The sequence below is a fragment of the Saccopteryx leptura genome, chromosome 8 (genome assembly GCF_036850995.1).
Source record: "Saccopteryx leptura isolate mSacLep1 chromosome 8, mSacLep1_pri_phased_curated, whole genome shotgun sequence".
Classification (NCBI taxonomy): Eukaryota; Metazoa; Chordata; class Mammalia; order Chiroptera; family Emballonuridae; genus Saccopteryx; species Saccopteryx leptura.
The window spans coordinates 79,653,793-79,671,040 of NC_089510.1; the positions used below are offsets into that span (position 1 = coordinate 79,653,793).

Genomic DNA, 17,248 nt, shown 5'->3' on the forward strand with positions numbered 1-17,248 from the left:
TCCATGTGGGCACCACCATCTTTAACAAAGTGAGCATAATATATTTTATCTGCCTAACATAGAGTAATATGAAAAACTGTATGCCACTAAATTTAACAATCTAGAAAAAATGGATAAATTCCTAGAACAATACAATCTTCCTAGACTGAGTCATAAAGAAGCAGAAAGCCTAAACAGACCCATAAGCAGGGAGGAAATAGAAACAACTGTTAAAAATCTCCCCAAAAATAAAAGTCCAGGGCCAGAAGGCTATACTAGTGAATTTTATCAAACATTCAAAAAAGACTTGGTTCCTATTCTGTTCAAAGTCTTCCAAAAAATTGAAGAAGAAGCAATACTGCCAAACACATTTTATGAGGCCAACATAACCCTCATACCAAAACCTGGCAAGGACAACACAAAAAAAAAACAACTGCAGACTAATATCTCTAATGAATACAGATACTAAAATACTAAACAAAATACTAGCAAATCAAATACAACAACACATTAAAATATAATTCATCATGATTAATTGGGGTTCATCCCAGAATCACAAGGATGGTTCAACATATGTAAAATGGTTAATGTAATACACATCAACAAAACGAAGAACAAAAACCATATGATCTTATCAATAGATGCAGAAAAGACATTCGATAAAATACAACATCATTTTATGTTTAAAACACTTAACAAAATGGGTATAGAACAAAAGTATCACAACATATTAAAGGCTATCTATGATAAATCATCAGCTAACATCATATTAAATGACATAAAACTAAAGACTTTTCCCCTAAAATCAGGAACAAGACAAGGTTGTCCACTCACTCCACTCTTATTCAACATAGTGCTGGAAGTTCTAGCCAGAGCAATAAGACAAGAGAAAGAAATAAAAAGCATTCATATTGGGAAAGAAGAATTAAAAGTTTCACTTTTTGCAGATGATATGACCCTATACATCGAAAACACCAAAGACTCCACAAAAAGACTACTAGAAATAATAAACCAATATAGTAAGGTCTCAGGATACAAAATTAGTATACAAAAGTCCATTGCCTTCCTATATGCCAATAATGAAACATCAGAGAACAAGCTGAAAAAACAATCCCCTTCATGGCAGTAACAAAAAATAAATAAAATACCTAGGAATAAACATAACAAAGAATGTAAAGGACCTATATAATGAAATCTACAAAGCATTGTTAAGGGAAATCATAAAAGATACAATGAAATGGAAACATATTCCCTGTTCTTGGATAGAAAGAATAAATATAGTCAAAATGATTATATTACCCAAAGCGATATACAAATTAAATGCAATTCCCATCAAAATTTTAATGTTATATTTTAAAGAAATGGAACAAAATATCATCAGGTTTATATTTAACTATAAAAAACCCCGAATAGCCAGAGCAATCCTAAGGAAAAAGAACAAAGCTGTGGGCATTACAATACCTGACTTCAAATTATATTATAGAGCCACGATAATCAAAACAGCATGGTATTGGCATAAAAATAGACACTCAGACCAATGGAGCAGAATAGAAAGCCCAGAAATAAAACCACATGTATATGGTCAAATAATTTTTGGTAAAGGGGCCAACAACACACAATGGAGAAAAGAAAGCCTCTTCAACAAATGGTGTTGGGAAAACTGGAAAGTTACATGCAAAAGAATGAAATTCGACTACGGTTTGTCTCCTTGTATTAAAATTAATTCAAAATGGATCAAAGACATAAATATAACACCTGAAACAATAAATTACATAGAAGAAAACATAGGTACTAAACTCATGGACCTTGGTTACAAAGAGCAATTTATGAATTTGACCCCAAAGACAAGGGAAGTGAAGGCAAAAATAAATGAATAGGACTACATCAGACTAAGAAGCTTTTGCACAGCAAAAGAAACTGACAACAAAACAAACAGATAGCCAACTAAATGAGAGATGATATTTTCAAACAACAGCACAGATAAAGGCCTAATATCCAAAATATACAAAGAACTCATAAAACTCAACAACAAACAAGCAAACAATCCAATAAAAAAATGAGAAGAGGACATGAACACACTTCTCCCAGAAAGAAATACAAATGGCCAATAGATATATGAAAAGATGCTCATCTTCATTAGCTATTAGAGAAATGCAAATCAAAACTACAATAAGATACCACCTCACACCTGTTAGATTAGGTATTTATTATCAACAAGACAGGTAACAACAAGTGTTGGAGAGGCTGTGGAGAAAAAGGAACACTCATCCACTGTTGGTTGGAATGTAAAGTAGTACAACCACTATGGAAGGAAGTATGGTGGTTCCTCAAAAAATTAAAAATAGAACTACCATATGACCCAGCAATCCCTCTACTGGGAATATACTTCCATAACTCAAAAACATTGGTACGTAAAGACACATGCAGCTCCATGTTCATTGCAGCATTGTTCACAGTGCCAAGACATGGAAACAACCAAAAAGCCCTTCAATAGATGACTGGTAAAGAAGATATGGTACATATATACTATGGAATACTACTCAGCCATAAGAAATGATAGAATATCATTTACGACAACATGGATGGACCTTGATAACATTATACTGAGTGAAATAAATAAATCAGAAAAAACTTAAGAACTATATGATTCCATACATTGGTGGGACATAAAAATGAGACTCAGGGACATGGACAAGAGTGTGGCAGTTACCGGGGGGTGGGGAGGGGAAAGGAGGGTGTGGAGGGAGGTGAGGCGCACAAAGAAAACCAGATAGAAGGTGACGGAGGACAATCTGACTTTGGGTGATGGGTGTGCAACATAATCAAATGTCAAAATAACCTGGAGATGTTTTCTCAGAACCTATGTACCCTGATTGATTAATGTCACCTTATTAAAATTAATTTTAAAAAAAGAAAAGAAAATAGTTTTTCTAAAATAAGATTTTATTTTATTTTTTTCCAAGTGAGAGGAGAGGAGATAGAGAGACAGACTCCTACATGCACTCCAAGAGGATCCACCCAGCAACCCCCATCTGGGGCTGACGCTCTGTCCATCTATGGCTATGCTTGCAACGAAGCTATTTTTAGCATCTGTGGTTGGCAGAGGTTTCTCTGAGCCAACCACAGCACCTGGCCCAATACACTGAAACCAATTGAGCCATGGCTGAGTGAAGAGAGAGAAAGAGAGAGAGAGAGAGAGAGAGAGAAAAAGAGAGAGAGAGAGAGAGAGAGAGAGAGAGAGAGATGGGGGAGGGGGAGGAGTGTGAAAGCTGATGATCGTTTCTCTTGTTGCCCTGACTAGGAATTGTCCCTGGGACATCCACACTCCAGGCTGACACTCTACCAAGAGCCAACTGGCCAGGCAAAATAAATTTCAGAAAACTAAAAAAGGGAACTAGAGAGAAGACAGAATCCTTTTCCAACTTGGTTCCAATTAGCACATTTCCCACATTCCTAAGCAACATTTTAGTCTCGTAGTGTTCAGTATGAAACAGATTTTACCAGATACTGCAAAGTACAGTTATGCAATTACACATTAACTGTTTGGTTCCTTAAATCAAGAGCTTTTTATTGACTGTTCAACTGTTATTATCTATTAACATAACAGTGACAGTGACTACATTCCAAACATAAAAATTAATAAAAGAATGATCTCTAATTCAAGTATGATATTTTATTTCCTATTAAGTGAAATAAAAATGAATAATTAACATGTAAACTATGAGTTCTTTTGCTCCAAAATGTATTTATGTATACTGTGTATTATATCTGTGTTGTATCTGAAAATTAGTTATTTTTAAATTACACACATATCCACACTCAGGCTGTTGTATAAGAATCAAAATTGGCCAGGAACAGGTGGTGGCACAGTGGATAGAATGTCGGACTAGGATGTGGAGGACCCAGGTTCAAAACCCCGAGGTCACCAGCTTGAGCGCGGGCTCATTTGGTTTGAGCAAGCCTCACCAAGAGCAAGGGCTCACTTGGTCTGCTGCAGCCCCCTGGTCAAGGCACATATGAAAAAGCAATCAATGAACAACCAAGGTGCCGCAACGAAAAACTGATGATTGATGCTTCTCATCTCTCTCCGTTCTTGTCTGTCTGTCCCTATCTATCCCTCTCTCTGACTCTCTCTCTATGTCAAAAAAAATCAAAATTGATATCAATGTTATCTAACTTAAAAAGAATTAATAAATGTTTCAAAATACCTATGCTACTTGATTTTCATTCACTGGGTTACTAAAGGATACTGAACAATTATGCAAGAAACCCTGCTATATAAAAGCTATAATACCCCTTTATCTCATTATCATTTAAATGTTACATCCTTCATTATACAGGTAAATTGGGTTAAAATAGAATGTTTCAAGCAGAAGAGCAAAAAATATAAGGTTAAACAGAGTGAGGAACCAAAGCTTGGTAGGACGTGAACTGATGTTTTGATATGCTAAAAAAGCCAGAACCTCTGACATGCCCTATAAGAGTAAATATATGATCTGAAACAAAAATGATGTGCAACAGCTGTTAAGTGACAAAATAAATGTGCATTGGGCCACCAGCCTGTCATAAATTATGCTTTTAATCAGAAAGCATCTGTCTTTTCGTTTCCTTCTCACAATCTCCGCATTGTATTTACTCTGCACGGAATGCCTCTCCCAACAGGTGCAACAACAAAAACAGGTGCATTAACAAATTAGAAACCTTATTTAAATGAAGCTTACAACTAGAGATGTTTTAACTAACAGGGCAATAGTTTATGAGAAGGAATTATTCTAACATTTGACAAATTCAAAGATTGCTTTGTATTTATGAAATTTAATTATTAAAAATTAAAGACACCAAGAAAATCTATGAGAAAAAGATGTTTCAACCCATCTTATGCAATGTATTAGTAATCAGAGAGGCTATACAAAAAAGGTAGTGGTAAGAATATGAACAGCATGAGATATTTGGCATAGACTATAAAATGTCATATTTAATAAAAAAATATTTTTAGAACTCATAATGTCCCAAAATTCCATAGAAAATGACACTTATGGCACTAGTTTATTTTCAGCAGTTAAATCTTTTTTCTGTTATCATTATTCACTTTTTGAATTAAATATAACAGATGCATAATCAATCTTGCCAAACTAGAAAAATGGCAGAAATACTAAAGTTCTCATTATAATTACCCAAACAAATTTTAAATACATAACTTCTCAAAAAAATAAGCATAATCATAAAATTAGCATACTTACAACACATATGCACTTTTTAAAGTAAAAGGAACTGTAGAATTATACATTTAAACTCTTTTACTCAAAATGAGTGTAGACATAATAAACTCAGTTTCTACGGCACCCAGAAAGGTAATATAGGGAACACAAATCTGATAAAACATGTATCCCTTATGTTGAACATTTATGTCCCCATTTTTAAGAGAAACAGGTGCTGAAGGAATATCATTCTTATCTGCACTCCAGGACAAACAATATGGCTGATTGTTCTATAACAAATATACCAAGCTAGTGAGCAATGCACAATTTAGTTGATTGTGTCCATGAAGAAAAAGAACCCAATGTTTCCAGAAATCCAACTTTACAAAAAAATACAGAGCAAATAAAATATATATGTGAACTGGATCTTTCCCTTGCTTCCAATTTGCAACCTTCAGTGTAATTGCTAAGACATGAGTTTACCATTAAACAGACTGGAGATCAACTTCTATCTTGTCCATTTATTAGCTTTATGACCTTAGATAAGCTACTAGGTTTTAAGCTTCATTTCATCCACAACAACACAATAAGAAGTTCTAATAATAATACTGGACTCATAAGGATATTGTAAGTGTTAAATGAGATGAGGTAAAAAGACATAGTACCATGAGTACTCAATAAGTAGTAGATGTTATTTCATACATTATATTATATTCATAACATATAGTACATAACATAAATATTACATATTATTTCAATCTAATTTAAAATTCATTAAAGCTCTGATTTTCTTATCTCTTTAATTAATATAGGGTAAATCTTTATATCATAGATAAAGCCTTTCAATGTTTTTATTTTATTATAGGTTAATATAAAAAGCTAAGGTTATCAGTTCTTTGGTGAGTTCACCAAACAAAAATATTTCATTGTGAGCATTTATGTTTTGTAAAGGACAAATCCATTTTTAGAAATGTTTCACACCAAAGTGTGTGTGTGTGTGTGTGTGTGTGTGTGTATAAACAAGTCATTTATTATAATATAAAGCATAAGGGATTCTCTTTTAATTTCTTATTGGAAACATTTAATTAAAAAATGATTTTGATGATGGAAGTTAGAGAGTTTGGATACAATCTGAAAAACTAATTGGTTTCTTTAGACAAATCTTGTAGATAGACCTCAGCCTTAGGTGTTTCAGTGATAACAGTATCTTCTTAGAACATCACTGGTATTGTTTTCCAAATCTTCTCTCTTCATGCCTCATATTTTCCCCTCATCCTAATCAAATGCCACTTCTTCTGCCTTGGAAGCTTGTTTTCCTTAACAATCAGCTATTCCCTTTTACTATTTTATTCTTATCTAAAGTGTTTAGAAAATTTCAAACTAATATATTGGACCTATAATCAGATAATAATTGTGATGATAGCTATGATTGATAACTAAGTTTTTTGCATGTATAGTATCATTTATCCTTAGCATAGCTCTCTGAAGTAGATTCCATAACTATACTATGGTTCCTCATTTTAGAAAGAATTCTGAAAAAGTTAAGTCATTAGTCTAGTTAGTATCAGAGTCAAAAGTCCACTATTAGTCTCATTCTACTGCCTCTCTAAATTCTTGACTTAAAATCAGTAAAGATGAATCAGACCTGTATTGAATAAAAGCTATCACTCAATGTGTTAACATGACAGAAGTTGGATGAACTAAAATGGGAAATGATAAAAAGATATTATAAAATACGAAGCAGAAAATTTAAAAGAATTAATTCCTTAATATACTGACTTCTTTAAAGTGTATATAATGGACTTACATAAAAGAAAAGATACCTCTACAAATATTCCTCATTTTTAAATAACAATAGCACATGAAAATCCAAATGTAAACAAAAAACAGATACATTATAATGATTATTTGTGAATTAATTAAAAATGTATCTCATCACAATAGAATTCACCTGGAGTTCCTCTCTCCATGAATTTTTCTTTTTTATTAATTTTAATGGGGTGACATTGATAAATCAGGGTACATATGTTCAGGGAAAACATCTCCAGGTTATTTTGACACTTGATTTTGCTGCATTCCCATCAATGTTAGTGGTCAATAGCTGCATACAGAGTAGATAAGGTGTGTAGGAGCCAGGCAGGGGACAGAGAAACAGAAAGCACAGTATCGCTATCAGAAATTAAGATACTAAGTATCAGCTACTGAGCCTCTAAAAATATAAGTTAAATACAACTTTTCAAGGACAGTTATGATTGAAGAACAAAGCAGGTTTTACTCCATTTTCCAGTCACCATTCAGTTAATGTAAAAATTCCCTGAAGCAGGCCACCTCGGAAGCTTTTAAAGAACTCCCCAAAAGGCACGTGCAATTTGTTAAAAGAAGGTAAAATATTTCAACTGGTTTATATCTATAGAGAAACAGCTTCCTGTGACACATTTCTGAGAAAGATTAAAAGACTTGAAGTCCAATAAATAGATGAACACAGACTTAATTAAGGTGAATCATACTATGTGATTTTTTTTTTTTTGGAAAAGAAACCTCTTATTTTCACAATGAATGTTGCTATCTTTTTAGGAAAGCAAACTATTGACAAACTTTGGGTAACTAATCCGCAAGACTCACATTAATATACAGCACATGAAATGCATCTTCCCTTGGGCAAGGAGAAGAGAATCTATTGCACGTGTCATCTGTTTCTATGAATACTGAAGACTACAATCATATTTTGATGTTAATCCAACTCCTGCAAATTTCTTATTGCAAAGCACACTGTGAAAATGTGAGTGACAGTATAAATCTTTTTAAATTGAATTCAACACTATTGAAAAGAGCTGATGTTTTCAAATACTGTTACAAACCCTCTGAACTACAAGCATAACTCTCTAAATGAAGCAGCTTCGTATATAGTGACCTATTTGATAAGAAAGACAAATAGCCGAGATAAAATTAAATTCTGCCTGTCTGCTGTATTGTGTGCATGTGGGTGTTCTGTGTTTTTAGAAACAATCACCTGTAAGGCCCTGATGTCCTCATAAGCAAACTGCACAGTGGGGACTCCAAGATGGTTGATGAAGTAATCCGCGTCACCTTGCATCTGTACAGAACTGACATTAGTTTCTGGGCACTGACCTCTTCTGAAGCAGTTGAAATTAATTTTCTGAAAAACATAATTTAAATTGTTAGCACAAACTATGCTTTTCAGGGCATCATTAAAACAGTGCTACTCAAAATGTGTTCTATAGATCAGCAGCATTGATGTCACTTAGAAACTTGTTCAAAATACAAAATTCCACCCGTATCCTCCTGACCAGGAACCTCCATGGGCGGAACCCGGGATTCTGCATTGAAACACTCCTCTAGGATTCTGGGTTCTGACACTCATGGAAGTGTGACTAGCACTGGCCTAAGTCTGATGGCTTGTTCTTGTTGCTTCAAAAGATTTTTATCATGAAATTATAACGAACTGTATAACACTTTAATTTGAAACATTTTTTAAAGAATGAGAGTCCATTAAAAAGATTTCTTTAATTTTTATTTTATATAGTTTTTCTATATAACTATATAAGAATGGCTTGGCAAGAATAATTCTTCAGAAACAACACAGGGCTCCCTGTAAAGAGTTCCTGGGGCCTGCTTCATACCTATTGAGGCCAGAGTGTCTCTGCGAAGTCCTGCAAAGGACTTATCTCACCCCTACAAGCCTCTCTCTCACCAGCCTCTCTCTCTCTCTCTCTCTCTCTCTCTCATTCTCTACTGCCTAGTCTCCTCATTTAACCCGTGAAGAAGGGAGGAAACACATGACCCTTACCCTATATTTATTTTGTTTATTTGTGCTTTTGTTTCTAACTAGTTTCAGAGTATTTTTAAAATAGGATAAAAAGAACCCAGTTTGAAGATTGGAGTTTTTTTCCTTGAATATCATTTAATTTAGGGATTTCCCAATAAGAGGAAAACATCCCTAACGTAGAAACCCTATTCTCTAAATCTTTTTATTATTTATTACTTTAAAATTTAGGTCAAATTCACCAACTTTAAGTGATCCTAAATCTATATTAGATTTTAATATAAATTGTTTTCTCACACAGCACTTCAGGGGATTATTATAGATCTATATTAGTTAATAAATACTGATCTCTATTCAACCCTATAAGCACTAATATCTGAAAAGGAAGTACTAGAAATAAATATCAATTTCCTTCATTTTACTAGAAGTTAGTCCATAAGAGAGAAAAAGTTGGTAATAAATTCATATAGGTCAATTAATTTTAAAAATTTATTTACAAGGCTGAGTAAATTCAAATTAAGTATTTCATTCAAGGAGTTCAAAATGCTCCATACTTAATGTGTGATAACAAGCATTTAATTCCACTTCATAAAATAAGCGAGTTCGGGCCGAGATTGTGGTTACATTTAATTTCCTATCACAAGTCTGTTGAATTTCTGAAATAAAACCACCATCTCAATCCTAAGGCTGAATGCTCTTTGCAAGGATATTTTTAAGCTAAAAAGCAAAACCTTATAGTAAGTAATTATACAATTGACTATAAAGAAATTAAGTCAAATTTGCATTAGTTTAATAGCAATTCCAAGAAACACTGACACATAAGTATTTACACTACATTCATAAGAAATATAAACGCATTACCTATCCATGTGGCCTTAACTCTAGCATGAGACTCAATAGCCAAGTGTTTCCAGCTGTAGGCCCAGCTATTCCTTGGGCCACACAAACCTGCCATTGTGTATTCTATCCTCTCTCCATAAATAGCTCGTATGTAGCATCACAGATGTGGTTTAACTACACATCTGTTGCTTTCCTGGTTGGTTTACAAAATGAGTTTATATATGAACAAGGTGGCAATACAATCCTTTAGAAAAAACCTATCCAAAAAGTAAGAAAGATGTAACATTCAAAGTAAATGTAACATATTCTACACATTAAAGTAAAATAAATCCCACTATTTTTCACTTCAGTATTATTCTTGTAACTTTGGTTGCATAGAAACAATTTATTCTCCTGGTTTTCCTGGTGTTCACTGTATAGTAATGTTCCAGTTTTAATGATGATGCCTACTTTATTTTTAAAATAATTTTTCATTATAGGCACTGAGATGGCTAATTCTATATGTCAATTTGGGCCATCATAAGGTGCCCAGATATTTGGCCTACATACAATGCCCTTTTCTTTCTACTATATTGATATATATACAGCACACACATCACATTAATGCCGTTGAACAAACTCATTAAAAATTTTTTTCCTAAAATTCTACTTTTAAAATCACACTAGCTCACTCAATGTGGTTGTAACTGTATATTTCTGTGGCATTTCTTCAAAGTTTATTCAGTCAATATGCCATGTGTTCCTCACTTATTTAGCTGATATTTTTATGCCAGTATGTCAGTTGCTGTCCAATACCCAATACTTAATAATACATTGCAGATATCCTCTAATAATATTTGAGAAGAAATAAGAAATTATAATTATAGTAGTCCACCCTTATCTGTGGTTTGCTTTCTGTGGTTTCAGTTACCTATGGTCAACTGTAGTCTGAAAATATTGAATAAAAATCCAGAATTATACAATGCATAAGTTTTAAATTGCACATCATTCTGAGTAGCTTGATGAAATATTATGCTATTCACTTTGCCCTGCCCAGGATTTAAGCCATCCCTTTGTCCAGCATATGCACACTGTTTATTGTACCTACCCAGTAGTCATTAGTCAGTAGCATACTAGCTGTTCCATTACCAGATGACTGTGCTGGTATTGAAGTGCTTGTGTTCAAGAAATGATTATTTTCATTAATAATGGCCCCAAATAACAAGAATAGTGATGCTGGCAATTCAGATATGCCAAAGATAAACCCTAAAGTACTTTCTTACTTCCTTTAAGTGAAAAGGTATGTATGTACAGGAAAATTATATATATTTATATATATGGTTTGGTACTTTTCCTCAGTTTTAGGCATCTACTTGGTAGTCTTGAAATATATCTCCCACATGTAAGAGGGCACTCCTATACTCTTATGCTGACTTTTGTTAATATTTTAAACTGGAAATATATTCAAGTTATTCTTAATGCCAGCATTTGATAAGTTTCTTATATAAAAATATATACTTTCAAAATAGTAAAAACTTATAGAAATATTAATAAGAAACTTTCAATGATTTTATTAAAAATTAACTGAGTAGGGGGAGAAAACCAGCCTTTATCTTATTTTTTAAAAGAAATGAACAACCCATGAAATAGAATTTTCAAAATCTCCAGTATATCAAGGTTTCTGTAAAGGTTTAGTAACCTACTTAGAGAGTAACAAACTATTTTCAGCTTTAAATAATGAAGGATTATATTTCTCTAATACATACAAATAGAATTACCAAAGTAAAAATCATTCTCTAATTTTATTCTTATTCTATTAATTTTTAAAACTTCAATCTTGTTCTGGAATGTCAAGAAATGTTAATTTATATTTGAAACACTTCAAATTAATTAATGTTTTAAAGATCACTCTATAAGGGTAAATATAGAAAAGAATTTACCATCGTTTTTAGTCTTCCTTTAACTGGTGTGTCTTCCTACCCTCAACTCTACTTTATTTTCCTTTCCTCTTCCCTGACCTAGTAAAGATCAAATCCAATAGGCACATGATAGCAGAAGACCCATTTCTTCTTTATTTCTCTTCACTTAAGGCTATGTGACAATAGATACATGTGTGTTATTTTAAAACTAAAAATATTCACATTTAAACCAAATTGTTGGATTTAAATAAAAATCTCCACTAATATAAGATACCACACAATATCTTGCAGCACAATACATTCCAGATGAATCCATTTTTCAATATAAAATATAGAAAAAACAATAGAATATGTTTTTAATAATTTTAGAGTGGAAAATACTATTTTATTATAATAAGAAACCCCAAAAACAAAAGATTATTTTATTTAATTATTTAAACAACTGCTTAATATTACAACTTTTCTTCATGATAAAACTTACCATAAACAAGGAAATTAAAAACCTAGAAAAAATAGTTATAGTTTATTTCACAAAAGGCTTATTTCTTAAATATATAAATAAAACTTATTGACAAGTTTGATAAAAATAGTTAATGAATGTGAACTGGCATTTCATAGAAAAAATAACTATACATGCCTTTACACATAAAAGACACAGATCATCTTTTACATTTACTTTACAAAAAAACTTTGGCAAGTTTGATATAGACTATGTTGTGGATGTGGGATTCTGGTACCTCATATGTAGCTGAGGAAAAAAATTGGTACAAATTCTATGAAGATTCAATACATTTTATTACCTTCATAAAATGGAATAATATGTAGTCTTTAAAAAGAATAATGATGCCATTAATGTAGCATTAAACAATTTCCAAGATACATTTTACATGAAAAAAAATGTAGAAAGATTTTGTTATTTGTGTTTTGAAGAGTAAAAAGAAAAATGAAAAGGCTATATACTTTAATACAGGGGTAGGCAAAAGTGGGTTAACAATTGTGAGTACATAAACCAGTTTATTTTTATATTATTACTTATTAATATTATACTATTTTCAATCTGAACAACTGTAACCCTGTTTTTGCCCACCCTGTATATGCAAATGATACTCGCCTCTGCGGGGAGGTGCTAATGGGAGCAGTAGGTTAGAAGAAAGACATTCCATTTTCTACTCATTTATCATTATTATCATCATTTTTCAGTGAGACAGACAGATAAGGACAGACAAACAGAGACAGACAGAAAGGAAAGGAGAGAGATGAGAAGTATCAACTCTTAGTTGCAGCTCCTTAGTTGTTCATGAGATTGCTTTCTCATATGTGCCTTGCTGGGGTAGGAGGGTTTAGCTGAGCCAGTGACCCCTTGTTCAAGCCAGTGACCTTGGGCTCAAGCCAACGACCATGGGGTCATGTCTATGCCCTTGCTCAAGCTGGCGACCCTGTCCTCAAACTGGTGAGCCCGCACTCAAGCTGGTAACTTTGGGGCTTCGAACCTGGGCCCTCAGCATCCCAGGCCTACACTCTATCCATTGTGCCACCATCTGGTCAGGCTATTGCTTTTAAAATGTAAATTAGTGATTGAATCGGCTGCCAAAAATAAATGTTACATTATTTAAATCCTTTTTGAATTATATATACTGTGTTTCTAATTCCAAGATTCCCTTGATTATAAGGTATAATTTCAATTTTAAAATAGCTTCTGTTGTATAGTAGCAGAGAAACAAATCACATAACAGATATCTCCCGATTCTAGAAATGTTAACATTTTATAAAATATCTATGATAGAGAAATGGGGTATGGAGAGTTCTATCACCACTACTATTTAATCTAAGGTCAATTTAGGACCATCAAATATACTGCTCACAAAAATTAGGCGATATTTTGTCACTTTATATTCATTTTGAAATATCCCCTAATTTTTGTGAGCAGTGTAATTGCCTCTCGAATTTACTAGGGAAAAACAGGTTCTCTTATACAGGGTTTGGGAATGGATACAACAGCAGGAGGTCCTTTGGTCACTGAGGAAGGCACCCCAAGTACCCAGGAGGATGCTGGGAGAGATAGCCAAGAGGTGGTGGGGAAAACAGAAACACCATTTGATAATCATGATGTCTTTGAGAATCATTTCTGTTTACATAGTTTGTATATGGTTGTATTTTCTAGGTGTAAGGTCGGTGGATAATGGGGCATGGTCATGTGGGGAACTCAGACCCGCCCACTTTGGCTAGGACCGCCCACAATCAAGCCCGCCAAAGGAAGCTTCCCAGGAACCATTTGGAAATTGGTAAAAAGCCAGTAAAATTTCACCACGTCATAGTAGCTCCACTTCCCTAGAGGGACCCTTTAAATATCTCCCACGCGGTTTAATCCGTGCAACTTCCCTAGCCTCCATCTTTCTTTCCTCGGGGCCAGGAAACCTTGCCGGGCGGGATGTGCGCTCTATACTCAATAAAGCCGTTTACTTATTCCACACTTTGCGGTTCCGGCCCTCTTCCTTCCTTCTCGGTGGGGAAAAATACCTTACACTAGGTACATATCTGATTATTAACAAAATATAGTAAATATGGCCCACCTCGCTTACAACAAAGGAGACACTTAAGGATTTACCACTTATAAAAACAGACATTATATTAAATCATAATGCAACCTTGTGAGATGCATAAAACAAATGTTATTGTTACATTTTACAGATTAGCTATGCAATCTTCAGGTGACATGACAGCAAATAGAATGGCAGGCAGGGATTTCTAACTTTATTGTTACAATGTTTCCCCTATACCCCAACTACCTTCACCCTTGGTCTAATGACTATCCCACACCCCCATACATAACTAAAGAAAAGAGGGATAATTTCCTCAGTTTGTACAGAACGAGCCAGTAGGATGTTGCATAATCAACTAAATTAAAGTAAATTAAAATAATTTTTCAATGAAAAAAAAATGACTTAAATAGTTTACCAGCTAAAAAGACTGCAGTTTCCTCTGCCACTCTGGCACTTCTTTAATGGGTTTCTGTTGGTCATTCTAATAGCTAAACCTATTTTTTCATGAAGTGTAAACTATATATAGAATGACAACCCCAGAACCCTTTCAAAAACTGTACTCTGATTATATCGAAATGAAAGTGTGAGCATATTGGAAAGGTAAAGCAGAACCATCCGAAGTGACCTTAGGTCAACACACTGGATGAAAGCACACTGCCCCTGGGTACAATTCCTATACCACAGGATCAAGATATAGATTTTATGTCTCAATGAAGGATAACAACTCTGGCTTCACAATGCTGTACTGTGCTGAGAAACTGGCTGACATAACATAACTTCAGCTATTATTTCACTGGCTTTTTTGAGGTTTGTCTTAACTAGCTTCCCCTAGCCTCACAGGCAATGCTATTTTAAATAATACCCTGTCAGCATTTCAACATTGTATTCCAGCTGCCAGGCATTAAAAAAATTAACTGAAAACCAAACTGCTTTTCAATTCAGCATTAACTCTCTCAGGCAGTAAATATTTCTAGTGAAATATTTAAATAAAATCTTCTGTAGATGAAACAGTTTGGTAACTTCCCTTAAAAAAAAATCAGACATTTCAAAAAAGTATACCCAGAAGCAAGGAAACAATTGAATTACTTTGTATATATTTAACATTACAGTAGGCAAAAGTTTGCTATCCTCTCTATGACCACCGGGCGGTTGTAAATCAAGGAGGGCTTTCAGGTTTTTTTTAGAGATAATTCATTTAATGTTAAGAGGGCACAAGAAGAAAAAGTTGGCAAAGGAAGACTTGACAAGGAGGAGGGCAGAAGGGTGTGGATAGCACACAGTCACACTTCACCACTTTAAGCAAGTTAAGTGCTAAGAGTGATAAATCAAGCAGAAGAAATAACACCATCAGCAGTGCTGTGTCTAACTCCGACAGATGACAGCATCATCATATAACCTGAAAGTCCAGGGCCCAAATAACTGCTAGCCTAAGGACAGCTTTGCTGGAACGAGTTCATTAGAGCTTTGTAGATCACCATGGCATCTGAGGAGCACTGTGCATAGAGACGCAGACATCCATTGACTAGCACCCCAGTGACAAGCCCCATGTTACAATTTTTGGTACCAGATGTAGGACCCTTATTTTGGTCAGAGAGTACCAGAAAGACTTACATTTATAGCACTTGTTTTAACTTCATTCTCCTTTGTTTTTTGAAGGCAGGGAATATGTTATCCACTATTCTATTAACCCCGTATTGATCAGAACAGTAAAATAGGTACTATGAAATTTTGCAAAAATGAAGTCAACTCAACTGTATGAACTTTTTTTCCAGTGAGAGGAAATGCTGAAGGAGAGGAGAAGAAAAGAGTTACACAAATACCATCTGGCTTAGTCTAGATTTAAAACAGAATTGCTGGAACTAGAGTGCCAAAGGTGTTGCAGAAAATTTGATGTCTGCTTCAGGTAATTCCATAAGTCCATAGCTATTCTGGAATAAATTCTCCTCCCTAATTTCGTGCTGAGCAAAATCTGCTTTCATATAAACTGTGCATCACATTAGGCACCTGTAGGAAGTCCATAAGTATGTACTGACATCACAAGGTACATTGTGATAAGAAGGCGCTTGAGACAAATATTAAACAACAATCAAAACATGATCCAGAAATACACTGAAAAGGAGATGATTTTGCATTCTCCCTACAAAGCATTGATGTTTTTTTTCAGCAGCATGAATTTGGAGCAATTCCTTAACTTCCTGAAGTTGTGAATTTCTCAATGTAAAAAGGTGAACAAGTTAACAGTATGAGGAGGTTGAAAGGATAGCTTAAACAATGCCTGCAAGCACAAGTACTTTACACATAGCGTTACTATCATCAAGTACCATTACTCTTAAAATAACCAACACAAACACAACCACATACACACACCCTTTCTACAATTTTGGCAAAGTCTTCATACCAAGTCTAGATAAAACTATACTTTTTTTCTGCTTTCTAAGATGGCAAGTGCTCATCTTTAGGAAATTATTTTTTCAGGATTATTTTATGCACTTTTCCCTAATGAATTTTAATTTTAAAGGAGGTTTTTTATAAACTTTTGGGGTTTATTTTTTCCTTTTTAAGCTACACTCTTCAGATTTTAGAAACAAAATACATTTTTTTGTTTAATACTCTTGCTAAATGCATTAAAAATAATATTTTTAAGTGTTGTTTAAATGTTAAATATTATAAAATGTAGTACCTTTCTATTTCTCACAAAATAGGCTTTTTAAAAATTGAGGGAGCCTGGGACAATGTATAAAGTGCTGACCAGGAATGCTGAGGTCACCAGTTCAAAACCCTGGGCTTGCCTGGTCAAGGCACATATGGGAGTTGATGCTTCCTGCTCCTACCCCTGCCCTTCTCTTCTCTCTCTTTGTATACTTTAAAAACTGAATAAAAATAATCTTTTAAAAAATTGACAGCAAGCTATATAAAATATGATTTACATATACCTAAGAAATTATAAAATATCATTATATATTTTTCATTCAGTATTAAACAATTTTTCATCTGGAGCCACTGCTCTGT

At 33.8% G+C, this 17,248-nt stretch overlaps 1 protein-coding gene across 6 annotated transcripts in view; it reads right to left on the minus strand.

The window, feature by feature from the left end:
* The window catches only part of NAALADL2 (N-acetylated alpha-linked acidic dipeptidase like 2), a 1,156,801-nt gene that overhangs the window by 255,892 nt on the left and 883,661 nt on the right, over positions 1-17,248 (minus strand). For all 6 annotated transcript variants that reach the window (XM_066347123.1, XM_066347120.1, XM_066347117.1 and 3 more), the window contains one exon: positions 8,188-8,334. In XM_066347123.1, the coding sequence (XP_066203220.1) occupies positions 8,188-8,334 (147 nt within the window). The remainder of the gene's footprint in view (positions 1-8,187; positions 8,335-17,248) is intronic.